Source organism: Pan troglodytes, chromosome 5, assembly GCF_028858775.2.
Source record: "Pan troglodytes isolate AG18354 chromosome 5, NHGRI_mPanTro3-v2.0_pri, whole genome shotgun sequence".
Classification (NCBI taxonomy): Eukaryota; Metazoa; Chordata; class Mammalia; order Primates; family Hominidae; genus Pan; species Pan troglodytes.
In genome coordinates this window covers 112,569,910-112,596,843 of record NC_072403.2, presented here as the reverse complement: position 1 = coordinate 112,596,843, position 26,934 = coordinate 112,569,910, and the positions used below count along the sequence as shown (strand labels likewise).

General features: G+C 32.9%; 1 protein-coding gene across 4 annotated transcripts in view; it reads left to right on the top strand.

Annotated features, from left to right (window-relative positions):
* ASCC3 (activating signal cointegrator 1 complex subunit 3) overlaps positions 1-26,934 on the top strand; it is a 374,689-nt gene that overhangs the window by 226,737 nt on the left and 121,018 nt on the right. For all 4 annotated transcript variants that reach the window (XM_518652.9, XM_009451715.5, XM_063813310.1 and 1 more), the window contains 10 exons: positions 2,103-2,267; positions 3,344-3,430; positions 4,277-4,453; positions 7,545-7,770; positions 8,227-8,381; positions 10,866-10,964; positions 12,244-12,412; positions 16,166-16,386; positions 23,768-23,853; positions 25,757-25,923. In XM_518652.9, coding sequence (XP_518652.6) covers positions 2,103-2,267; positions 3,344-3,430; positions 4,277-4,453; positions 7,545-7,770; positions 8,227-8,381; positions 10,866-10,964; positions 12,244-12,412; positions 16,166-16,386; positions 23,768-23,853; positions 25,757-25,923 — 1,552 coding nt within the window. The remainder of the gene's footprint in view (positions 1-2,102; positions 2,268-3,343; positions 3,431-4,276; positions 4,454-7,544; positions 7,771-8,226; positions 8,382-10,865; positions 10,965-12,243; positions 12,413-16,165; positions 16,387-23,767; positions 23,854-25,756; positions 25,924-26,934) is intronic.

Here is a 26,934-nt window from a genome sequence, read left to right as displayed (position 1 = left end):
TTGTAAATAAGTTGAACTTTATTCAAAATTATAGTTTCCCCTAATTTACTATGACTTAGTTTTTATATGAATCCAATTGTGTTATCAAAGCAGTTACCAATTTTTTAATTTTTATTTCTTTTATTTTTTTCTTTCCCTATGCAGTAGATTTTACCATGGGAAAATTGAAACTTAAGGCTCGGGGGAGGAAAAATAAGAAAAGCAGCAGCAACAATTAGTTCTGAGGCTGTTAAATCTAAAGCCGTTATTAGGTTTTTATACTTAGATTTACTCTAGATGGGACTCACCTACCTTTCTTCTTCTCAGTTGAAATTTGTGCTAATCTTTAAATGAATGTTTACATTTACAGCCAAATTGCTCTGTTATAAAATATAACTGCATTATAACCTGTAACCTTACACATTTAAAGAATATGGCACTAGTTGTTCCCATCACAAATATGGGCATTTTGAGAAGACTTAGTGGCACTATGAAAATGTTTTGAAGGAGTAAAGAAAAACAAAAACTAAACAATTTATTTTTACGGACTAAGCCATCTCAAATTTTGGAACAAGATAAATACATCAATTGACTTTAAAGTACTAGGTTATAATCAAAAGTCATTTGCCTATCATTTTCCAGTATAAAGACCTTTTGGATACATAGTACCTTTATACGTCAGAAAATCTTGACCCTTTTTTTTTTTTTTGATTTGTGTGTTTTAATGTTATTACTCAATACAAATTTGTGGCCACAAAACTCTTATGAACTAACACAGATAAAACAGTTTAGCATATTTTTGATGGTTTAGTAATAGGTGATTAATAAAATAGTTTTATAAGTTGAACCTGATACATATATTATCACTCATAGCAAACATTTAAGACTTTTTGTATTTGCTGATGTAACTCTTGACTCCATCTTACTTCCCTGCAGTTGATATTCTTTTGCTCCATTTTCCTGATTTTTAAATTTTATTTTAGCTATATTTTGTACATAAATAAGCTGCCATAAATATCTAAGTTAGAACAAATGGTAGTAGTGTTAACTCATTAATTGATTTCTAAATTGTTTTAATACTCCCCCTACTCCATTAAAGGTCATATTTCACTTTACTCCTCATGACTACAGAGTGTTCCTTAATAATTGGCATGTGTACATACATATATTTATACACAATACTATAGTAACAAGAATATTTGTTAATATCTTATGTTTTATTATTTCTGATTAGAAAAAGTATTAGATAAGTAATAGTTTTAAAACTATACAAAAATTCACTGTCAACTTTATTTACTTTAGAATGGGTTCTCCCATCTGCATATAATAATAATAAAAGTAAAAAGTAAGTAAAGTGAGCCAAGATCACGCCACTGCACTCCAGCCTCGCTCTGTCGCCCAGGTTGGAGTGCAGTGGCATGATCTTGGCTCACTGCAACCTCTGTCTCCTGGGTTCAAGTGATTCTCCTGCCTCAGCCGCCTGAGTAGCTGGGATTACAGGCGCGCACCACCGTACCCAGCTAATTTTTGTATTTTTAGTAGAGATGGGGTTTCTCCTTGTTTGTCAGGCTGCTCTGAAACTTCTGACCTCGTGAGCCACCCACCTTGGCCTCCCAAAGTGCTGGGATTACAGGTGTGAGCCACTGTGCCCGGCCGGATAACTTTGCAGTTCTAAATATATCTTGATTTTGACAGGGAAAGCATTCTTGCTATCATTTCTCCAAATAACTGATAATAAAGTAGGAATATGATTTGACAATTTAAAATCCCTATTTACTTTAGTATGGGAGAAAGAAGACAATTATTGAGTATTTAAAATTTGATTTTTAATCTTTGTGATTTTAAAGATCATAAGATCATATAAGAATTTTAGATTCCAAAATATTGGTATCTGAAAAGAATATGCACATTGATAATTTTAATGAATTTTTAAGCTTCCTTTATTTAATGGCATAAAATATTTTCAATTATTTCCTAAATGTAGAAAAATGTACTTTAAAAATTGTAATTAAAAAGTCTAACTAAAACATTAAGAAAAGTTTTAATTTCCATAAATAAATATATGTTTGCAAATGGTTACTCTCTAAAGCAGTATTCAACTGTTTATATATTTTTTGCCATAGATTGACCCAACATTAAGAAAGCATCGAGAACAGTTGGTCATTGAAGTTGGACGAAAACTAGACAAAGCTCAGATGATTCGTTTTGAGGAGCGAACTGGATATTTTTCCTCAACTGATTTGGGTAGAACTGCCAGCCATTACTATATTAAATACAACACCATTGAGGTATTATACTAATGCAAATATGTTTAATTTTAGATGCAAATACTTTCTAGACTTCATAATATATTATTAATGCAAAATAATGAAAGCAAATAATAGAACAAAATCCATTTAACTTATATGAATTCAACAGTATACCCTCAGTAAAGACAAGAAAAAAATAAAACTTCAGATACTAAGGAACCTCTTGTCATCCTATTCAATGAGTGTATCCCAAGCAATAAACACACACAAGCCTAAAAAGTCAAGGCACATTTGCTTTTACATGTAACGGTTTTCAGAAAACACCTCATGTGCTTACTAACTTTCCCCCGTCTTTCCCCAAATAAACCTTCTATTTGTATAGCACTTTAGGTTTCTTCAAAACCTTTAAACATATATTATCTCAGAACTGTGATCTGGTTGAAATCAATCCAACACGTTGTCTCTAGGTTTTCACTCCTTCCATCACCTATTCACATCCACTCATTTTGTCAAAGTAACTTTTTAAATTTGTTCACTTGCTGGTGTGTTGCTACCACTCTATATCCTAAACCTGTTTGCTGTTCTTTTGCAGGAACTTTAGGCATTCTTTAGCATTTGTCTTCAATCTATGTGGCCTTTGACTGATTTTTTTCAACTCAGTTTTCTAATTTTCTCTATGTCCTCACTAGTAATATTTTGAGAATTTTCAGACTACATATTTTCTAGATATACGTCTCTGAATTTTATGATACATGATCAGCTTAGAATTCGTGAATTGTGCAGATTTCCACATGGCCATGCTGAAAATAAGCACAAACCAGAATTTTATTAACTTTTTAAAGGTATCTAGTGTAGATGTTATTAACTTTTATTCATCATCCATCTTTTTGCTGCTAAAGATCTTCCTTAGCTAATTATGTTCTAGGAATTTTCTTTGGTCTGATAAATTTGTTGATGTTTATAAAGCAGTGACTTTAAATACTGTAACACAGACATTATAACTGCACTGTCTAGGGCTCAAATTTCTTTTAAAATGTGTAATTTATAGTCACATTTTTAATTTAAAATATTTAAAATATTTTGATTTTAATCAAATATAACACTTACTTTGGTAGACCTTTAATGAACTCTTTGATGCTCACAAAACAGAAGGTGATATCTTTGCCATAGTCTCCAAAGCTGAAGAATTTGATCAAATTAAGGTAAGATTTCTTGAAATTTGAATCAAATGCATACAACATGTATGCATTCATTCATTTATAAAAGGTTCTCATTAATACCATATAAGCTGTATGGCACATCACATTTGGAATATCAGCAATGTTCTTCATTTATCAATAAGACCCACTGTCCTAGATTATAATATTACATCATACCTGACATCATTCTTTTCTCTGTACTCCACATGAAATAATTTAAATTGGTTTTGCAGTAATGAAACTGTTGAAGAATGTAGTATGAAGATTTTGGTTTATTGCAATATAAGGCTCATTGAAGAAAATGTAAAAGTACCTGTATGATTCAAACCTTAGATATGAGTATTTCTGTACCTGTATTAATATTTAATCTTATTAACAGTGAAAACTTTAATACTTTGAATCATAGTACTTCATGGCTTTAAGCTATGAATGTATTATACCATATAAAAATATATGACTATAATGAATGCATTTGAAGATAATTCAAGTTTGCCCTAATCCAGTTGGGCAGAGGTTTTACTCTGGTCAAATAAAATATGAAATCTCATCAATTCAAGGATGGTGAGGTCAGAAGATTTAATTTTTTGGCATATCAAATTTTTATATGTCAATGGCAAATTTAATATTGGTGATGAATAATAAAATGTAATTGTATCAGCCTCAAGATCATTTCATATTGCAGTTTTTTAGCTACCTATGGAAAAATCATTGTTATTTAACTCTATGAAAGAAAAATGCTGCATTATAGTAAATGGAAACTCTTTAAAAACATGCAATGTATTTAATTTCAATGTGAAAAATTTAAATAAATCAGCCCCAAAATTCCAATAAATACATTGATTCTTCTAGGTCAGAGAAGAGGAAATAGAGGAGTTAGATACCTTATTAAGCAATTTTTGTGAACTCTCCACTCCTGGAGGTGTAGAGAATAGTTATGGGAAAATAAACATCTTACTTCAAACTTATATCAGCCGAGGAGAAATGGACAGTTTCTCCCTTATATCAGATTCTGCATATGTTGCACAGGTAAGAATCTTATTCCCTTCCAGTTTTCTCTTCCTTGAATATATTTAGAGGACCAAGGTGTTAATTCATGCTGTACTATGAATGCATTGCTTTGTGACATGCTACCAAACCATCATTTTACTTAGAACTGGTTCTGCTAATTTGTAAATATTTTATGTAATCTATGCTCATAAAACAGGACTGGGGATGAGATTTGGTGACTGATAGGGCTTTTTTTGGTGATGTTGATGTTTCTTACAAAGTTTTAAAATGATACCTGATTTTTTTCTACTTTAAATGATGAATTTCATTTCTTTTACTTATAAAGTAAAAGAATATAAAGTACTTATAAAGAGAAAAGTTAAAGAATATTGCAAGCATAAAGAAAAGATTGTGGAACTTTTTTAGATTTTTACCAAATATTAGAAATAATAATATTTTTAATCATTAAACAAGGCGTAGTAAACATATTTCCTACCATATGTTCAGTGTGATGTCTCTGGTTTTTACAAAAGTAATCTCTCCTCTCTACTGTTGAAACTTAAACATTGAGGACAGAAAGAAAATTATTCCCTAAACTACAGCTCATTTAATTTATAACTTTTAAAAAATACCATGGTATAAACTGTTCAAATATTTGTGTTTTTATATTCAAGCCCTTATGTGAAGTAAAGTAGGTTATATTTTACCCTATTTATCCTTCAAATGAAAGATTTCCCTTCTAGACATACTTTTTTAAAAAAATTATTTACCTGTCAAGGCTTTTTAATTTTATTTTATTGAATACTTCCTTTTATAAATTAAGAAGAAATTAAAGCTTAATTTTATTTTAAATATGGAAATGATTCTGCTGTTATATTTGTAATTTTGTTCAAAGAAAGACTAAATATAGAAAAAGAATGTTTGTGTTAAATATATCACTATTAATAGCCATGAGTACTCAGGAGTCCTTTAAACATGGAATATTTACAAACACAAACCAAGATATATTGGTAAACATTTTGAATGCATGTAGTAATTTAATCAATGTAACCAAGATACCAGGTGATGATTTCATAAATTATATAAAGTTAATATAGATGTAGTGAAAATATTCATATATTCTTTAAACCCTATAGCTTCTATAGGAATAATTTTCTAATCTCCTTTGTTTTCTCTGTTTTTCTGTAAAGTAATGTAATATTGTCATTTTATATTTTCTAATGATTTTATATTGAAATAGTTAATCATTTAAATAAAAGGTAAAGTTTTACTGGGTTCCGGATGAATAATCTGGCAACATTTCTGCTTGCTTCAAGATTATGAAGATATTATCAGAGACTGACATAAGAATTGCTTACAATGTAAAACTTTAATTCTCTTCATGATTGGTATCCAGGAAGTCAACTTCTGATTAAGGATATCTCAAAGCATCCCTGGTTTTTCTTAAACAGCCATTATGGATTTAGCATCCCTGAATGCATCAGATAAATTATACTTTATTACATTTTAAGTTTAAGCTATCAGTAATTGAACAACTACTCTCTCAACTCTGTAAAATGATATTTTCTTCTATATTTTTTAAACTTTCTCTCCTCAGCCCCTAAGGTAAACCTATAGCTCAAATATCCTAGGATTTTATTTAAAGGCCTATGCTTAACTTTTCTAGACTGTACATGTTATAGACTTTTTATTTTGAACCAATTTATATCATTCTAGATTAACATGTCCTGTTTGTATCTTGTCATATGGAATTTCTCCTACTTCTTTTAGCATTGAGGGGATAACTGTAGATCTTGAAATATTAAAATGACATACTTTCAAAGACAGGAAAATTAGCCTGATAGTTTTTTATAAGAACAAGTGGGAATGAGGTAGGAAAACCTATTTGGTAGATACAGTAATCAAAATTTTATTTATTATTCTCTGGGCCTTATAAAGACCCATTCAGTCATTTTTAATGGATATCAGAACTGTCCTCATACTTCTATCTACCATTTTGTACTTTAATTTCTAATACTGAAACAAAATAGTCAAATTTATCAAAAGACAGCGCATATCTTATATAAAATGTGAAATGAAAGCCTTTAACTCATCTGTCATTTTTGACCTCATAATTTTAGGCTGGATTGTTTGTCTGCCATTTGAAATCTTTTCAGTTTTGTATCTCTTGTTTGGATTTTAACCAGACTGAACATTCTTTATTTTCAAATACAGATGTTACTGGACTTTGGAAGGTATCTATAAGTTCATTTAAAAAACAATCTTTAATAAAACAATCTGCAAAGTTAATGATAGAGGAGTGGAGGCAAAATAAATGGGAGCTAGCTGTAGAAATGTGAAGAAAAAGACTACATTCATTATAACTTTCTATATGTCTATTAATAAAGTTATCCTCAGACCACTGAGTCTAGAATCTCAGTTATATTTGGAGTCCTTTAGTCCTGGCTTTGAGTAGATGCTCTGACACCAACTAGCAGTGTGACCTTGGTCAAATTTTTTACCTCTTTAAGCCCTAGTATATTCATCTATAAAATCATAATATTAATATCAATTAAATGCAGTTTTTGTAAAAGTTAAATGAGGCAATATATGTAAAGCAAGTTAACACATTGTTTGGTTTATAGGAAGCCATTTGTATGGCCCTTTCATATGAGTAGCTACACTAATCAGTATTTCATTTGTCACCCTTCTCTCATTATTTTTTTTTTCCCTAACAGGATCCCAGTCTTCCTTAATCCTCTAAATAGCCTTGTAAATTTAATCATTCCACTATTCACCAAGAGGCGTCCTTGTCTCTTATAGTCAGATGCCTTAACAGCCTCCTAAATATTTTGCATGCCTTTTGTCTCTTCCTACTTCATTCCTGTTTAGAAGGTAGAGCTTTCTAAGAACTTGGAAATAAGGCTTCCCCTCTGAGAGTAAGCAAGTAGCATCCACAAATAAAGGATAGGATTATTCTTATGTAGAAATAATAAGATAATTAGGATTATATGAGAAAAGATATTACCCCACAATTCAAGGATGCAGCTTGACTTGCACTTCTTTTCAGACTGAGTTTGAATAATAAATTTATTGACAAATTTAAAAGCACATTGGGTATAACCACCAATCTCCTCCTATTATTTTTTAGAATGCAGCTAGAATTGTCCGTGCTCTTTTTGAAATTGCTCTGAGGAAACGTTGGCCTACCATGACCTACAGGCTCCTGAATCTTAGTAAAGTCATTGACAAGAGGCTTTGGGGTTGGGCTAGCCCTTTGAGACAATTTTCAATCCTACCACCACACATCCTAACAAGATTAGAAGAAAAAAAGCTTACTGTGGATAAGCTGAAAGACATGAGGAAAGATGAAATAGGTAAGAAGGAAGCAAATATGTTTGAATGTATTGTTTTGTGCAAATAAAATATGTTGCTGGGTGTAAAAGAAGGTATTGTGAATTTCCACTTTAATCAAAATAAAAATTTTACCATATTTAGAAATCTTTTTCATTTATCTAAAATCAAGCAAAAATCTCTTCATATTCAAGTGAGTCTGTTTATTGTAGTTTAAACACTATCAAGTCTCAGTAATTTTAAGAACCCTATTAATAGCTAAAGAAACCTTGATACTGACTTTAAAAACTGTGAATTGCTAATTCAAGTTAACTATTACAAAATATTCAAACATGCCAGGTCAAGAATGTCAGCTATTCTACATAGCAAATCATAAAACAAGTAATAAAATCACCTTCTCTGAAATCCCATTTACAAGTCAGATTATATTGCTTTTTTCTGCCTGGACACATTTCTTCTATGTGATATTTTTCTTGCAGGTCACATTTTACATCATGTGAATATTGGACTGAAGGTCAAACAATGTGTTCATCAGATTCCTTCTGTTATGATGGAAGCATCCATTCAGCCCATCACAAGGACTGTCCTCCGAGTGACACTCAGCATCTATGCTGATTTCACTTGGAATGATCAGGTAGAAGTGGAAAACGGCTATATCTGTGTTAAACAAAAATGTCTGTACTACAGACTCAACTACATCTGTTCCTAAGGCATATAGAAAATCCTCTAAAAAGAATATATATTGAGGATTTATTTTAAAAATTACAGCAATTAGCCGGGCATGGTGGTGGGCACCTGTAGTCCCAGCTACTCGGGAGGCTGAGGCAGGAGAATGGCATGAACCCGGGAGGCCTGAGCTTGCAGTGAGCCAAGACTGTGCCACTGCACTCCAGCCTGGGCGACAGAGGAGACTCCGTCTCAAAAAAAAAATAATAATAATAGTAAAAAATTATAGCAATATTTACTCTCATCCTCAAGAAAACCATGGTATATTAGTAATATGTCAACCAGTGAGATTCCTTCAAAACATTTAGGAAACCTAAATTTCAACAATGAACAACAGGTTAGTGGATTTAACTCCATAGAGACTTTGCTATATTAGTTCTATCTTCATTTATTTTCTCTATGTTATCTTCATTTTTGCCATGTCTACTTTGTCATTTTAGCCTTCCAAAAAATTCAAGATTTTTCATGGTAAAAAGAGCCATTTTTCATCTTGATGTCTCTTAAATTAATATTCTTTCCTTTTTTGAAACATTAGACTTGTAGAAAAGTATTCTATATTTTCCCCCAATCAGCTGTTTCTTTGCTGCTGAGACTACTTTCTCCATGATCTCCAAAGACTGATGGGTTGCCATAATAAATACATTTTTCTCAGTTATTTTCTTTACTTCTCTGAATATTTAACACTATACAGTTTTTCAGAATGTCCATCCTTGATTCCCATCATGTTTTTGTTTCTGTTTTAATTCCTTCTTCTCCTTTGATAGCTTAGATATTATTATGTATATAAAGATACACACCAGATTCTCTTTTTATTCAATCAACATTTTTTAAAGATCTATTTTTGTACCAGTTACTATGTTAGAGATTGTAGGTACAAAGGCAAGTGAGGCTCAGTTCTTACATTCAAGAAGCCAATCAGGGAAAACAAGGAAATCACTATTTATAGTATAGCAGTGCCTATTTCACATGTTATTGTAAAGTTCTAATTAAATAAGTATCTTCTGCATTACCTGATGTTTATACATCTTTAATGTGAATGAATTTTAACAGTATGCTCTAAAATTACCCAACCATGGTTTTAACCCAATTCTACGTTGGTCTTAAAAGTGTCTAAACCTTTAATTCCTTTAGTTTCCTCAGCTATAAACATGTATTATAATAATAATAATAATGTTTTTTACAGAATTTTCCTTGGGACTAGATGATACAAAATTATATTTAATATTTCTATAGATATAAAGTTTCACATAAATATAAATTTACAGTTACCCATAAACTCATATTTGAAATTTTAATAGACTATTTTTGAAATAAGTGGAAGTTTTGTATTTCTTACACTATCTCCTACCAATATCTGTAATAAATCTGCAGTTTGATTTAATTCATTAGTAAGACAGAGTACTTAATGATTTTAATAGTTATCACTGTCAGGCACAATGCTGTTGGCTTCAAGAATGGAAAACTTGACGTGCCTCAAGCTGAGTTAAGGACCAAAGTATATTATCTTTCATAATGAAAGGTCCACAGGTAGAATAGGCCCTAAGGATGGTTGAGTCTTCTGTTTAAAGATGTCATTCAAAGACCAGGAACTTTTCACCCATTTGCTCTGCTGACACTTTTGGATACTTCTCAAATGTTTTCAGGATTTTTTGTTTGCATTAAACAGAGCATGGGAAACACACCCCACTTCTCCAGCCCAGAACATGGACCACAGACCTTTTCTTCAGTCTAATTGGGCCAGTATTTGTCATGTGCCTCCGCCTTACCACAGCAGTTGGGAGGGGAATCCCATGAGCTGATTGACTTATGCCAATCAAAATTATCCCAGGGGATGTGGTCACTTTTTCTTGAGTCACATGAGGGAGAGATGCTTGCTGAACAAGACTGGGTTTTGCAAGGAAGAGCGAGACAGAGAGAGTAAGAGAGAGAGAAAGACATTGAAATGGATAAAGCAAAATACAGTATATCTATCCAGTGGGATATTATTAGACAATAAAAAGGAATGAAAGCATTGATGCATGCTAAAACATAGATGAACTGTGAAACCATCATGGTAAATTAAAAACTCCAGTCACAAAAGACTGCATATTATATGATTTTATTTAATTGAAATTTACAGAATAGGCAAATCTGTAAGGAAAAGGTAGTGACTACTAATGGGTACAAGGTTTATTTTTGAGATGGTGAAAATGTTCTAAAATTAGATTATGGTGATGGTTGTACAACTTTGGAAATATATTAAAATCATTTAACTGTATACTTGAAATGTTTAAATGAGTAAACTTTGTAATATAAATGATATATCAATAAAGCTTCTAGAGTGAGAAGATTGGATGCTATCCCTTATTTGAGTTATGATATGCATAGTAGCAGGATGCTATTTTTCTTCTAGGTACATGGGACAGTAGGAGAACCTTGGTGGATTTGGGTAGAAGATCCTACAAATGATCATATTTATCATTCAGAGTATTTTCTAGCTCTAAAAAAACAAGTAAGTGTATATATGTGAATATATCCTTATTTGCTATTGTAAAAAAATTTATACTAACAGTTTCTGCTTTTATTTCTCTGTAATTTTATAGTACAATTAAAACTTTATTTTATGTTTTAGTTTCCTATTAGTTTTAAAAGAATACAGTGATTAAATGTTATAGTATTGGTATATTCCATGTGATCATGGTTTAAGAAATTCACTTACCAGTAATGCCCCACATAGTGACATTTCAGTGAACAAGGGACCACATACACAACAACAGTACAATAGTGGTCCCATAAGATTATAATACTGTATTTTCACCTACTTTTTCTAGGTTTAAATATGTGTAGATAGGTAAGTACCATTGTGTTATAATTGCCTAAAATATTCAATACAATAACATGCTGTATGGTAACATGCTGTATAAGAGCAGTAGGCTATGCCATGTAGCCTAGATATTTAGGAGGCTATACCATCTGCTTGTCTACGTACACTATGATGTTCTTAAGACAAAATTACGTAATGACACATTTTTCAGAACCATTCCTGTGATTAAGCAATGCATGACTGGATAATCTTTACCATGGTTTAAGACCTGGGTTCCAGAGGTGTAGAATATGTAAAATAGGTAGGATCAATAATAATCTTAAGGGTCACTGCACAAAATACTGAATACTATTGGATTAAAAGAGCATTTCTTCCAAATTTCTTTATAAATCACAAGACAAAGACTCAATTTGATGGTATTTCTTTAACGGATGCTTCATTCGTAATTTCTGTTTTTATCAAAGATAAAGCAAGCTTCAGGTAAGAGTCTTGGGTAGGCAACAGTAGAATTTCATAGCAGTGTTTTGTATTCATTGCTTTTGTCTTCTTGGTTACCTTCTATTTGTACCAAGTGATTCCGGTATTCCATTTTAGGTACTGATAGAACTTAACAAAAAATATTAAGTAAACAATATGGTAATTCGGTAAGGTAAAAATCATGAAGTTATGTAATTGAATGAATGATGTTTGGGAAATTCAGGTAGTCAAATTGGTAACTTGTTAATACATGATTATATGCATATGTAAATAATATAAATTGGCCATAAAATTTTACCTTCTATCAAGTATCCTCAGAAGGGCACCATGCACAAGTTTCTAAAGTTTCTGAATATCTCAGCTATTTAGAAATTCAAGATACTTTGTCTTTAGTATATCTTGTAGAGATACCGTTATCTTAACAATAGACTAATAAGGCCTTTATGCTATTAGAATATCCATATTTATTTTTGACTGTATTTCATATTAGGTCATTAGTAAAGAAGCCCAACTACTGGTATTTACAATCCCTATTTTTGAGCCTTTGCCTTCCCAATACTACATCCGAGCAGTGTCTGATAGATGGTTGGGTGCTGAGGCAGTATGTATTATCAACTTTCAACATCTAATTCTACCAGAGAGACATCCTCCTCATACAGGTAACATGGTGAATGCTGATTTGAATCATTGATTTTTCCAAAATGGTTGTTTTAATTAATGTTGAAAAATGTCTACACCTTAATAAAGTTTTACTTGTAATCATTATAACTTCTCTATAACTCCCTTTTTATTTCATTTGTCATTCATCATTTAATCTGTTCTCTCTGTAAAACTTTTATTTTCTCCCTTGTGTTTATTCCAGTTTACTTAAACTTATTTCTAGTATGTTAAATTAACTAACATACCAGTGAGTTATGGGGAATTTTCCCCCATCTTTTGTGTTTCTACACCAAAAACAAAAAAGCTAATATTAAGGAATCATATTATGGTATCACTATGGAATGGATTTCCATATACCTCAAGTGAGTTTGTGTCCTGCAAATAACATCTACCCTTTATATTAGTTTTTTTTTTTTAATACTTTAACTTTTAGGGTACATGTGCACAACGTGCAGGTTTGTTACATATGTGTACATGTGCCATGTTGGTATGCTGCACCTATTAACTCGTCATTTAACATTAGGTATATCACCTAATGCTATCCCTCCCCCCTCCCCCCACTCCACAACAGGCCCCGGTGTGTGATGTTCCCCTTCCTGTGTCCATGCATTCTCATTGTTGAATTCCCACCTATGAGTGAGAACACGCAGTGTTTGGTTTTTTGTCCTTGCGATAGTTTGCTGAGAATGATGGTTTCCAGCTTCATCCATGTTCCTACAAAGGACATGAACTCATCCTTTCTATGGCTGCATAGTATTCCATGGTGTGTGTGTGCCACATTTTCTTAATCCAGTCTGTCATCATTGGACATTTGGGTTGGTTCCAAGTCTTTGCTATTGTGAATAGTGCTGCAGTAAACATACATGTGCATGTGTCCTTATAGCAGCATGATTTATAATCCTTTGTGTATATACCCAGTAATGGGATGGCTGGGTCAAATGGTATTTCTAGTTCTAGATCCCTGAGGAATCGCCACACTGACTTCCACAATGGTTGAACTAGTTTACCGTCCCACCAACAGTGTAAAACAAAAAACCCCATCAACAAGTGGGTGAAGGATATGAACAGACACTTCTCAAAAGAAGACATTTATGCAGCCAACAGACATGAAAAAATGTGCATCATCACTGGCCATCAGAGAAATGCCAATCAAAACCACAGTGAGATACCATCTCACACCAGTTAGAATGGCGATCATTAAAAAGTCAGGAAACAACAGGTGCTGCAGAGGATGTGGGGAAATAGGAACACTTTATATTAGTTTTATCCCTCTGCCCTAACATTATAAAGGGGTACATGGTAATCTTCAACATCATATAATAGTGTTTTTCACTGTCATACCTTGCAAAAATCCATTTTAAATTTTGGTGACGTGAACAAATACCTTTTTATTTTGACTTAATATAGAAGCAGATTTTTCAGGAATAAATGTTTACAATGATACTTTTAAGTGCCCTATGAAATACTCTATTTCAAAAAATCCTAAACTAATCTGTTAATTAACTAGTATAATAAGTTTATTTCTTCTTTTTCAGAATTGATTTTAAGAGGGCCTTAATTTATAGAAAAATGAAAGTCCATATTTTTTCTCATATGGTTCTTCCAAAGAGAAACCCTTTGTCATTTTCAGAATAAAAATATAGTCCTCACTACTTTTAATGAACTCATTATTTGGCAGTCCTTTGGGAATTGAAAGAGGTCTTAATGTGACTTTAAACTTTGCCATTTTTGTCAAATGTGTACCCTATTCATTATCTTAGCTTATCTTAAAGAGAGATACTTTATACTTTGGCTTAATTCCACTTTGATATCTTGGCAGAACAGAACTAAAAGGCTTGTCAACATAGAAAAATAATGAGATTGTAGTATCTAGTGATCTACTCATTGAAGGGAATCTTTCCAGTCTTCTTTCATCAAATGTGCTACATGTAATATTTAGAATCTCAGAATAAAATATATAAAAAATGTTTGGTGCTTTAATTTAAAATACATGCTTCAAACATCATTAATCTTTGAGTATAGCACTTGATCTTAACTTGCGTTAACATTCTATTTCAATGTTCATTTTATCTTTTGTCTGCCAAATGACCAAGAATGTATCGCCCTATTTATATAATTAGCTGAGTTCTGACTACATTTTTAAAAACAATAAATGTACCACCATAACATCTCAGTTGATATTAGACATATAACCTCAATGATTCCAGGGTCTCTTTGAATATATAGTCATTATCATTGAGCCCAAATGAGCCAAGAAAAACCTTCATCTTTCACTAATGTAAAGCACTGTAATTTAACATCATCAGTAAATATGCAATATGCAGTTTATTTATTTATTTATTTTTTAGTCTTTTTAAGAACATATTTCGGCTTTGATTAGCATTACAAGCATTAACTTGCAATGCCTCCCCTCCTTCCTTCTCGATTATTTTTTATTCATTTTATTTTATTTGTGAGACAGAGTTTCACTCTTTCACCCAGGCTAAAGTGAAGTGGGATGATCTGGGCTCACTGCAACCACCACTCGCCGGGTTCAAGCGATTCTCCTGCCTCAGCCTCCCGAGTAGCTGGGATTACAGGCGCCCACCACCACGCCCAGTTAATTTTTGTATTTTTAGTAGAGATGGGGTTTTGCCATGTTGGCCAGGCTGTTCTCGAACTCCTGACCTCAGGTGATCCATCCGCTTCGGCCTCCCAAAGTGCTAGGATTACAGGCTTGAGCCACCGCTCCCGGCCTCAATTTTCAGTGCTTCAGAAAATTTAAGAAACCTACAGTCTGGTGTAGAAAGTGTGTCGTTAGCCCTCAGTTACCTATGTAATTAACTGAATAGAGCAGTGGGGAAAGGATAATTTTTTAAATTAATTTTTTGACTTTTAAATACATTTTTTAAGAAGAAAATTTGCCATACTTTCATTTTGAAACAGTACCATGAACATCTAACTCAAGGTACAGAATACTATGTTACCTTATGGATTATTTCTTCTTGTTCAAATTTCAAATGACTGGATTTATCTTTCATGAAATAATCTTGAGAGTAAAGTGGCCTTCTGGTTTTCTAACTGATACCTTTCTGGATTATGGAAAATATAAGGTCTGTTGAATTCAAGGGTGTATAACTGTTTCTCTAAATTATTTTGTTTCTAATTCCCTAGGCCTCCCATCCACATAATAAGAAACAACTAAATCTAGTTTCTTTCTAGGTTTTCTCAGGGCAGGTTTTGTTTACTCAGTCATGCTTTGCTTTAAAACTCCCACCCAATTTTCTACCTGGAATTACCCTAAATTCATTTTACTTTCCATTGACAACAATAGTTAACTCAACTGCTCTTGCTTGGTCAGTGTCTAACAGAACAAAAGTAATTTGTTGTTAGTAATCATTTCAGTGTTGAAGTCTGCAAATGGTTTTAATTTTTTTGCCACTTGAGACAGATTTAGGTTTTGTTCTATAACATGCATATACTTGTTATTCAAATGACTTTCCTGATTGGAAAAAGAAGGATATGGCATTATAGTTGGCTTATAGGGCACTCCCCCAGAAAAGCATCCAGTATGTCAATATGGTAAATGTGGTTATTTGCGTGACATATTTGTTGAAATGCCAGATCTGTAATGGGTATATAAGAATTTGTGTTAAGTTTTTTCTCCTTGTCTAAGGAACTAAGGATTACTATAATCTATTATTTATAATACAATATTCAGTATTATGCGTGTTTTTCAATTGTCGTATAGCCATCCTGTTGGGTCTTTTCAGAATTACTGGATCTTCAGCCTTTACCAATCACAGCTTTGGGATGTAAAGCATATGAAGCCCTGTACAACTTCAGCCACTTTAACCCTGTACAGACACAAATATTTCATACATTGTATCACACGGATTGTAATGTCCTACTTGGAGCACCTACTGGATCGGGAAAGACTGTTGCAGCTGAATTAGCCATTTTCAGAGTCTTCAACAAATACCCTACTTCAAAGGTCTGTTGAAAGAATCATACTTACATTTAATTAGAAAAGACAGTTCATAATCTCCAAACTAGACAGTTCTAAATGTATTGGCAGGGTCTAATGAATAGATTTGTCACTCTCAGTGAATTTCCCAGGGGACCAGATCAGTACAGGTATACCGTGAAGATATCATGAGTTTGGTTATATACTACCACAATATAGTGAATGTCACAATAAAGCAAGTCATACAAATTTTTTGGATTCCTAGTACATATAAAAATTCTGTTTATACTATACCATAGCCTATTAGTGTGTAATAGCATTATGTCTAAAAATATACACAGCTAAATTTGAAAATACTTTATTACTAAAAAATATTATCAATCATCTCAGCCTTTAGTGAGTCTTAATCTTTTTGCTAGTGAAGGGTTTTGCCTCAATGTTGATGGCTGCTGACTGATCATGGTTGTGGCTACTGAAGGTTGGAGTAGCCGTGGTCATTTCTTAAAATAAGACAATGAAGTTTGCCACATTGATTGACTCTTCCTTTCATGAAAAATTTTTCTGTAGCATGTGATGCCGCCTGGCAGCATTTTACCCACGATAGAACGTCTTTCAAAATGAGTCAACCCTCTCAAACCCTGCCACTGCTTTCTGAACTAAGTTTATGTAATATTCTAAATCCTTTTTGTCATTTCAGCAATGGTCACAGTATCTTTGTCAGTAGATTCTATCGCAAGAAACACCTTTTCTTTGCTCATCCATGAGAAGCAACTCCTCATCTGTTCATTTAATCATGAGATTGTAACAATTCAGTTATATCATCAGGCTCCACTTCTAATTCTAGTTCTCTTGCTGTTTCCACCACATCTGCAGTGCCTTTCCCTATTGAGGTCTTGAACCCCTCAGTCGTCCGTGAAGGGTGGAATCAACTTCTTCCTAACTCCTGTTAATGTTGATATTTTGACCTCCTTCCAAGAATCATGAATGTTCTTAATGGCATCTAGAATGGTGAATTCTTTCCAGAAGATTTCCAACTTACTCTGCCCAGGTCCATCAGAGGAATCACTATCTATGGTCTTATGAAACATATTTCTTAAGTAAAAGGATAGGAAAGCCAAAATTACCCCTATATCCCTGGAGTACAGAATAGATGTTATGTTAGGCATGAAAACAACATTCATCTCTTTGTACATGTCCATCAAAGCTTTGGAGTGTGATTAGATGTATTGTCAATGAGCGTCACATTTTGAAAGGAATCTTTTTTTCTAAGCAATAGGTCTCAACAGTGGGCTTAAAATATTCAATAAGCCATGCTGTTTAGTAGATATGCTGTCATCCAGGCTTTGTTGTTCCATTTATAGAGCACAGGCAGAGGTGATTTAGCATAATTCTTAAGGACCCTAGAGTTTTCAGAATGGTAAATGAGCATTGGCTTCAACTTCAAGTCACCAGTTGCATTAGTCCCTAACAAGAAAGTTAGCTTCTCCTTTGAAGCTTTGAAGTCAGGCATTGACTTCTCCTCTCTACCTGTGAAAGTCCTTGATGACATCCTCTTCCAATATTAGGCTATTTTGTACACATTAAAACTCTGTTGTTTATTGTAGCCACCTTCATCAATTATCTTTGCTATATTTTCTGGATAACTTGCTGCAGCTTCTACATCAGCACTTTCTGCTTCACCTGGCACTTCATAGAGGTGAATTCTTTCTTTAAACCATGTGAAACAAGCTTCAAACTTTTCTTCTGGAGTGTCCTCACCAGTCTCAGCCTTCACAGAATTGAAGAGAATTTGGGGCTTGCTCTAGAGTAGGCTTTAGGTTATGGAAATATCGTGGTTGATTTGATCTTCTGTCTACACCACTCGGACTTTCTCCGTATCAGGAATAAAACTTTCACTTTCTTATCATTCATGTGTTCAATGAAGTAGCACTTTTCATTTCCTTCAAGAACTTGTCCTTTGCATTCAAAACTTGGCTAACTCCTTGGTATTAAGAGGCCTAGCTTTTTGGCCTATCTCAGCTTTCAACATGCCTTCCTCCCTAAGCTTAATCATTTCTAGCTTTTGATTTAAAGTGAGAGACATGCAACTCTTCCTTTCACTTGAACATTTAGAGGCTATTGTAGGGTTATTAATTGACCTAATTTCAATATTGTTGTGTCTTAGGGAAGAAGGAGGCCTGAGGAGAAGGAAAGAGATGGGGGAACGGCTGGTCAGTGGAGAAGTTAGAACACACACAATTATCAATTAAGTTTGTCATCTTATATGGTGTAGTTCATGACACTACAAAACAATTACAATGATAACATAAAAGATCACCGACCACAGATCACCATAACCGATATAATAATACAGAAAAAGTTAGAAATATTGGTAGAATTACCAAAACGTAACAGAGGCATGAAGTGAACACATACTGTTGGAAAAATCAATAGAATTGCTTTTGATAGAATTGCTCGATGTGGGGTTGCCACAAACCTCCAATTTGTAAAAAAACAATATCCGCAAAGTGCAGTAAAATGAGCTATGCCCATATTAGGATAATTTGCAGCAAGAAAATTTACCTTAAACTTTGTAGTCCTCCAGTTGAATTTCTAATGTATGTAGTGACACACAAATCCTTTCCTTATTGTAAGATTTCTACAATTCATAGATAATTTCACTGTGAAAAACCCACTTCATAGGCAAAGTTAAACAATACAAAGTAATTCATAATCAAATCTTTTCTGTATGAAGAAAATGCTAGTGCTTTAATATAGTTTGATTATACATATTAAATATAGAGTAGCTTTTATATGACTTCCACAAATGGCCATGATATTATTTAATATCAAATACATTACAAGTCAAGTAAGTATTGCTTTAAAGCTTTCTTGAAGCATAATTTTTAACTCTTTCCTAGTATATATTATTTTTAATAAAAATTATGTATATTTAAGGTATACAATGTGATGTTTTGATATACATTGTCAAGTGATTACTACAGTCAAGCTAATTAACATACCTATCACTTCAAATAGTTATCTTTTTTGTGATGAGAACACATAAAATCTATTTTCTTAGCAAATTTCAAGGATATAATGCAGTACTATTAACTGTAATCACCATGCTGTATATTAGATGTCTAGTACTTATTCATTCATCATAAATGAAACTTTATACCTGTTGACCAGTATCTCCTCATTCCCCCATCCTCACCGCTGGTAACCAATATCCTACTCTTTCCTTCTATGAATCCAACTTTTAAAAATTCCATGTGTAAGTGAAGTTATGCAGTATTTTTCTTTCTATGTCTGGCGTATTTCACTTAACATAATGTCCCTTGGGTTCATCTATATTGTTGAAAATGGCTGATTTCATTCTTCTTTAAAGCTGAATAATATTTCATTGTGTGTGTGTGTACATATATATCACATATATATTTATACACACACACATATATATATTACAATTTCTTTATCTATCTTGAGGCACTTAGATTGTTTCCATATCTGGGCTATTCAAAGTAAACCTGCAATGAACATGGGAGTGCAGATATCTCTTTAAGATACTGATCTCATTTCCTTTGGATATATACCCAAAAGTAGGATTGCTGGATAGTTCTATGCTTAATTTTTAAAGAAATTCCAGATTGTCTTCCATAATGGCTATACAGTTTACATTACCACCAATCATGTACAGTAACAGTTACCTTTTCTCCACATCTTCACCTACATGTGTGTTATTTTTTTTCTTTTTTCTTTTCTTTTTTTTTTTTGTTTTTTGTTTTTTGAGGAGATGGGGTCTCGCTGTGTTGCCCAGACTGGCCTTGAACTTCTGGGCTCAAGCAATCCTCCTGCCTCAGCCTCCTGAGTAGCTGGGACTACAGGTTTGTGCCACATGCCCGGCTGTCTTTTGTCTTTTGGTAATAGCCATTTTAACAGGTGTAAATTGATATCTTATTGTGATTTTAATTTGCATTTCCTTGATGATGTTATATTGAGCACCTTTTCATGTATCCAATGGCCATTTGTGTGTTTTCTTTTGGAAAAAAATGTGTATTCAGATATTTTGCCCATTTTTAATTGAATAATTTGGGTTTATCTGCTATTGAGTTGTGTAAGTTTCTATTTTGGATTATAACTTTTTATTAGATATTTAGTCCCTGCTTATCCTCAGGTGGTACATTCCAAAACCCCGATGGATGCCTGCAACCTGATGGTACTGAACCCATTTGGGTAGGGGGAAGGGAGCGATAAGGAGAGGATTGTTAAAGGATGCAAAATTATAGCCGAATAGAAAGAATAAATTCTAGTATTGTATACGACTGTAGAAGGACTGTAGTTAACAATAATATATAATACGGTTTCACATAGCTAGAAGAAGGATATTGAAGGTTCCCAACACAAAGAAATGATAAATGTTTGAGATGATGGATATGCTAATTACCCTGATCTGATCACTATACATTATATGTATCAAAACATCACTATGTATCCCATAAATATGTGCAATTATTATGTGTTAAGTAAAAACAAATAAAAAGTAAAACAAGAAATGGTATAGTAGTACAATACTATGTTCTTTATAAATACGTACTTAAGAAAAGTGTACTAAAATTTTAAAAACACATTTTATTCATGTTTTCCACCCACAAATTTAATACCTTTTCCATCTTAACCAAGCACTTATCATGTACTGTGGCCATAATTTTTGCAGCTTAAGGTTCAACATCAAAACTGGCACAAATTTCTTTTTTCTTTTTTTTTTTGAGACGGAGTTTTGCTCTCGTTGCCCAGGCTGCTGGAGTGCAATGGCGCAAACTCGGCTTACCGCAACCTCCGCCTCCTGGATTCAAGCGATTCTTCTGCCTCAGTCTCCCGAGTAGCTGGGATTACAGGCATGCGCCACCACGCCTGGCTAATTTTTGTATTTTTTTTTTAGTAGTGACGGGGTTTCTGCATGTTGATCAGGCTGGTCTGAAACTCCTGACCTTAGGTGATCCGCCCACCTTCGCCTCCCAAAGTGCTGGGATTACAGGCGTGAGCAACCGCACCCAGCCTGGCACAAATTTCTTATGATTTCCTTCTTATGATTTCACAGATAGAATGTTTGTTCTTACCACAGATCTTAGCAGTCTTGGCATATGATTTTTTTTTCTTTTATTAAGTCAAGAACTTTCATCTTTTCACTTGAAACACTTTGTCTTCTCTTTGGCAAATCCGAATTGCCAGCATCACTACTCTTGTGCTTTGGGGCCATTACTAAGTAATGTAAAGGCTACTTGTACAAAAGCACTGTGATACTGCCACAGTCTTTCTAGTAAACAAGACAGTTACTAAGTGACTAGTGTTTGGGGAGTGGCTACAGCCTGAATACTCTGGACAAAGGGATGATTCATGTTCCAGGCTGAATTGAGTGGGACAGTGTGAGATTCCATCATGCTACTTAGAAGGGTACATAATTTAAAACTTATGAATTATTTCTAGAATTTTTCATTTAACATTTTTGGACCACAATTGACTACAAGTAATTGGAAGCGTGGAAAGGGAAGGCATTAAGACAGAACTAATGTATATGGTTTGCAAATATTTTCTTTCGTTTTGTCATTTCTTTCATTTCACATTGTCTCTCTGTTGATTTTATTTATTTATTTATTTTCTGTGTAGAAGCTTTTTAGTTTGTTGTACACCTATTTGTTTATTTTTGCTTTTGATGCCATGTCCCAAAAATCATCGCCAAGACCAACATCGAGGAGCTTTTTCCTTATGTTTTCTTCTAAGAATTTTGTAGTTTTGGATCTTATATTTAATTATTTAATCCATTGTGAGTTAATTTTTGTATATGGTGTATGGCAGTAGTTCTTTTACATGTGAATATACAGTCTTCCCAACATCATTTATAGAAGAGAATATCTTTTGCTTATTGTATGTATGCTTTAGGCCCTTGTTGAAGATTAGTTGACCTTGTTTGTGTGGGTTGATTTCTGGGCTCTTTTCTGTTCCACTGGTCTGTGTGCCTCTTTTTATGTCAGGTCCGTACTTCCACACTGTTATGATTACTGTAGCTTTGTAATATAATTTGAAACCAGGAAATGTGATGCGTCTGACTGGTTTTCTTTCTTAAAATTGCTTTGGCTATTCAAGGTCTTTGTGCTTCCTTGTGAATTCTAGGATTTTTTTTTCTATTTCTGTGAAAAATGCCATTAGAATTCTGATAAGGATTGCATTTAAACTGGAGATTGCTTTGGGTTGTATGACCATTTCAACAATATTAATTATTCCAGTCCATGATCATGGGATATCTTCTCATTTGTTTGTCTTTTCTTCAGTTTCTCTTCAATGTTTTATAGTTTTCAGTGTACAGATTTTTTACCTCTTTAGTTAACTTTATTCCTAAGTACTTTATTCTTTCTGGTGCTATTGTAAGTGGGACTGTCTTCTTGATTTTTTTTTTTTTTACATAGTTTGCTAACAGTATATATTCTACTGGTTTATATATGTTGACTTTGTGTCCTTCAAGCATATTGAATTTGTTTATTAATTCTAACAGTTTTTTATGTAGTATTTAGAGTTTTCTTGTTCTTAATTTTGTGAGTACATCACACTAAAATGGAAACATTTACAGAGATGTTGTGATTGGAATTATGGGCTAGTTTCTTCATCATTTATGATTTCAGAAATGTCTTAACATCCTTTTGTAGTGTTTCCTAATTAGTGGCTTTTCTTCCCTACTTAACCCTAAGTTTTCCTACTTTTCAGTCTCTCTAATATGTGGTTATTGATCTCTAGAGACATGTTAATATAACAGTAGAGCTCTACTCTAAATTAGAAACATAAAGGGAATACATTTTGTATAGGTTTGGATTACTATAGACCAGCTTTTATTTATTTTTTTGAAACCTGAAGTATACTACTAGCATCTTCATAAAATCTGCATTAAAATTTAAACAATAGTTTATTTCTCTTCAAAACTTCAACATCAGTACATTTATTCATGAGTTACATACAACTCAAATAAATATTAATTATAATAATAGAAAAAAACATTTTTTATCAGAACCCTAATTTTCTCTTATAGTGTATTATCTCATAATTTGTTTTGTTTTTATTATGTAGAATATAATTTCATAGTAAAATGCCTGAGGAAAATACCTCTGATGCTTTTTTAAAAGTAATTTAAATTCATCTACGTTAATATTTTTTATGAATAGAATGTTTGTGATGTGTTACATTTCTGTCTTATTTTGGATAAATGTAGTTTGAGTTAATGACTTTTTCCCATTGATTTAAAAATTTGAGTATTCAGAATTAAAAGATACATTTTCAAACCACACTGTCATATTTTGACAAATTTTTTGGAGTTTACTTTTATTTCAAAATGCTATCACTATTTTCATAAGAGTATTTTTGGCTATTCTCCCCTTTTTAGGCGGTATATATTGCACCCCTAAAAGCCCTAGTACGTGAAAGAATGGATGATTGGAAAGTTAGAATAGAAGAAAAACTTGGTAAAAAGTAAGTTCTTACTTTTACTCAAAAGATACGCTTTGAATTGACTAAAAGGACCAGGAAATAAGAGTTGAATAAAACTGTTGAATGGTTTTACAGTGATTTTCATAGTCATTTATTTAAAGATATGTACCTACTATTAAAATGATATCAATATTCCCATTGTTTTAAGATTGAAAATGAAATCTCCTAAATTACTTAATGTGAGTACTTTTATTTGGCAGGATAACTTTTTCAAAATATTTTCATTCTAAAACAAAACAAAAATAAGTTCTGCCTCTCTATTTTTTTCGTATTTTGCAGAGTAGCTTCCAGAAACTGCTTAGAAGGCATTTTGCATGTAAATTATTTGTAAAAAAGCAGAAGTTCTTTGAAAAACATGATGTGGGGTTTTTTTCATTAATTATTTAATATACTACAAGGTTATTCATTGCAGTATTATTTTAAATAGCAAAAGATTACAGAGAAACGAATTTCCAATAGAACATCAGTAAGTAAATTATAGTACATTCACACAATGTAAAATATTGTATTACTCTGTAAAAAAAAACTATATGAATTTTTTTATACGGAAAGAATGATCTCCAAAGATAATGTAAAAAAAAAAACAAAAAAAAAATTTAAGTATCCTAGCTTATGTTTTTTCAAAATGATAAAGAATATGAATATGTGGTTCTTTTCAGAATGAGAACTAGCTGTCTATAGGATAGGGGTTATGGGGACTATTCCCTGTATTCTTTGAACCATGTGAATATAGTCCATATTCAAAATAACATATAAAATGTAAATCTTTAAAATAAACAAGAATAGGTAAATACTTTGTGAACATTATGCTTAGAGGAACAAATTTTGCCCTTTTTCTTATTTTCCAAGTCTTAACACAGATTAGAAATTATATTAGGCTGGGCGTGGTGGCTCATGCCTGTAACCTTGGCACTTTGGGAGGCTGAGGCGGGTGATCACCTGAGAAAAGGAGTTGGAGACCAGCCTGGCCGACATAGTGAAACCCCATCTCTACTAAAAATAAAAAAGGAGCTGGAGGTGGTGGTGCATGCCTGTAATCCCAACTACTTGGAGACAGGAGAATCGCTTGAACCCGGGAGGTGGAGGTTGCAGTAAGCTGAGATCAAGCCACTACACTCTAGCCTTGGTGACAAAATGAGACTCTGTCTCAAAAAAAAAAAAGAAAGAAAAGAAATTATTTTAGTAATTACTTAAAATTTGATGTTAGCCCAGAGCTAATCCTATGTAATTAGGAATTCTTAGGTAATTCCTCTAGATCTACATAGGTTTTTCTTTTCCATCTCTCTCACTATATGACTGTGATCTGCTTATAATGAGTTGGTACATATTTGCTCTGGCTTATCTTGTTTTCATCCTAATACATTTCATTTTGGCTATAAAATCTATAGAAAATTCCAATCTAAGGAAAAAAATGAGCTTGCACACAATCTAAATTACACATAATTTTAATTAAATTTACACATAATCCTAAATATTCTTAATGAATGCCTTTTTTTGTCTCCATAAAGTAACACTTTCCTTCATTAAAAAAAATTTTATTCCAACATAGGGACAAGGAAGTATGAGTTCAACTTTATAAAATCACCTAGGATGGAGTTTCTATAAACATAATTAAAGCAAAGTTTGATATCCTTGCATATCTGTATAAAAGTTAGATATGTCAGTGATTGGAATTTATATGACCTTCATTTTATGGCAAGAAATTTTCTTAGAGTTCTTAAGAAATGTACATTTTGGACTCAACTTGGAAAATTTCAAAAATCAAAGGTAGATAAAGTAATTTTAAGCCTTATAAAATTTTATTTTAAAAGAGATAGGTTTTTGCATTTCCAAGGTCATTTGTTACCTGAAAAGTTTCTGGGATCATTTTTATATTTCCCTCCAGAGTTATTGAACTAACAGGGGATGTGACTCCTGATATGAAATCCATTGCCAAGGCTGACCTTATCGTCACTACGCCAGAGAAGTGGGATGGAGTCAGCAGAAGCTGGCAAAATAGGAACTATGTTCAGCAAGTCACTATTCTCATCATAGATGAGATCCATCTGCTTGGTAGGTACCACTGTATCTAAAGCCAGTTTACAAACTTTAACTTTGTAAAATATTAATTATTAGTATTTTTAATTTGCATGTAATATTTATATATATTTCTAGGGCACAATGTGATTTTTTGATATATGTATATAATGTGGAATTATTAAATCAAGCTAATTAACATCTATCACCTTACATATAAATTGAGGTGAAACATAAAAAATTTTCTCTTAGTGTATTAATCTGTTCTCACATTGCCATAAAGAAATACCTGAGACTGGGTAATTTATTTTTAAAAAGAGGTTTAATTGGCTCAAGATTCTACAGCTTGTACAGTAAATGTAGTGGCTCCTGCTTCTGGGGAGGCCTCAGGAAGCTTTCAATCATGACTGAAGGCAAAGCAGAAGAGAGCTTCTTACATGGCAAGAGCAGGAACAAGAGAGCAAGGTGGTGGGCGAGGTGCTACACACTTTTAAACAGCTAGGTTTCATGAGAATTCACTCACTGTCATGAGAATAGCACCAAGAGGATGGTGCTAAGCCATTTAGGAGAAACAGCCCCCATGATCCTATCACATCCTACCAGGCCCCACCTTCAACACTGGAGATTACAGTTAAACATGCAATTAGCAATTTTGCAATTTAGCAATTTTGAAATATATGATATATTATTATTAACTGTTGTCACACTGCTGTACAATTGATCTGACAAACTTATTTCTCCTGTCCAACTGAAACATTGTACCCTTTGACCACCAACTCTCTATTCCCTTCTCTTGTGACTCCAACCCATGCCCCTAGACTCTGGTAACCACGTTTCTACTCTACTTCCATGAGGTCAGTTTTTTTTAATTCAACATCTAAGTGACATCATGCACTGGGAGTAGGATTGCAGAATCCTTTGGTAGTTCTATCTTTAGGTTTTTTTTTTTTTGGTTTTTTTTTTTTTTTGAGGAAGCTACAAACTCTTCCTTTTGTAGTTGCTGCAATGACCAACACAGGCTTGTTAAATGATTAACATTGATTTTTC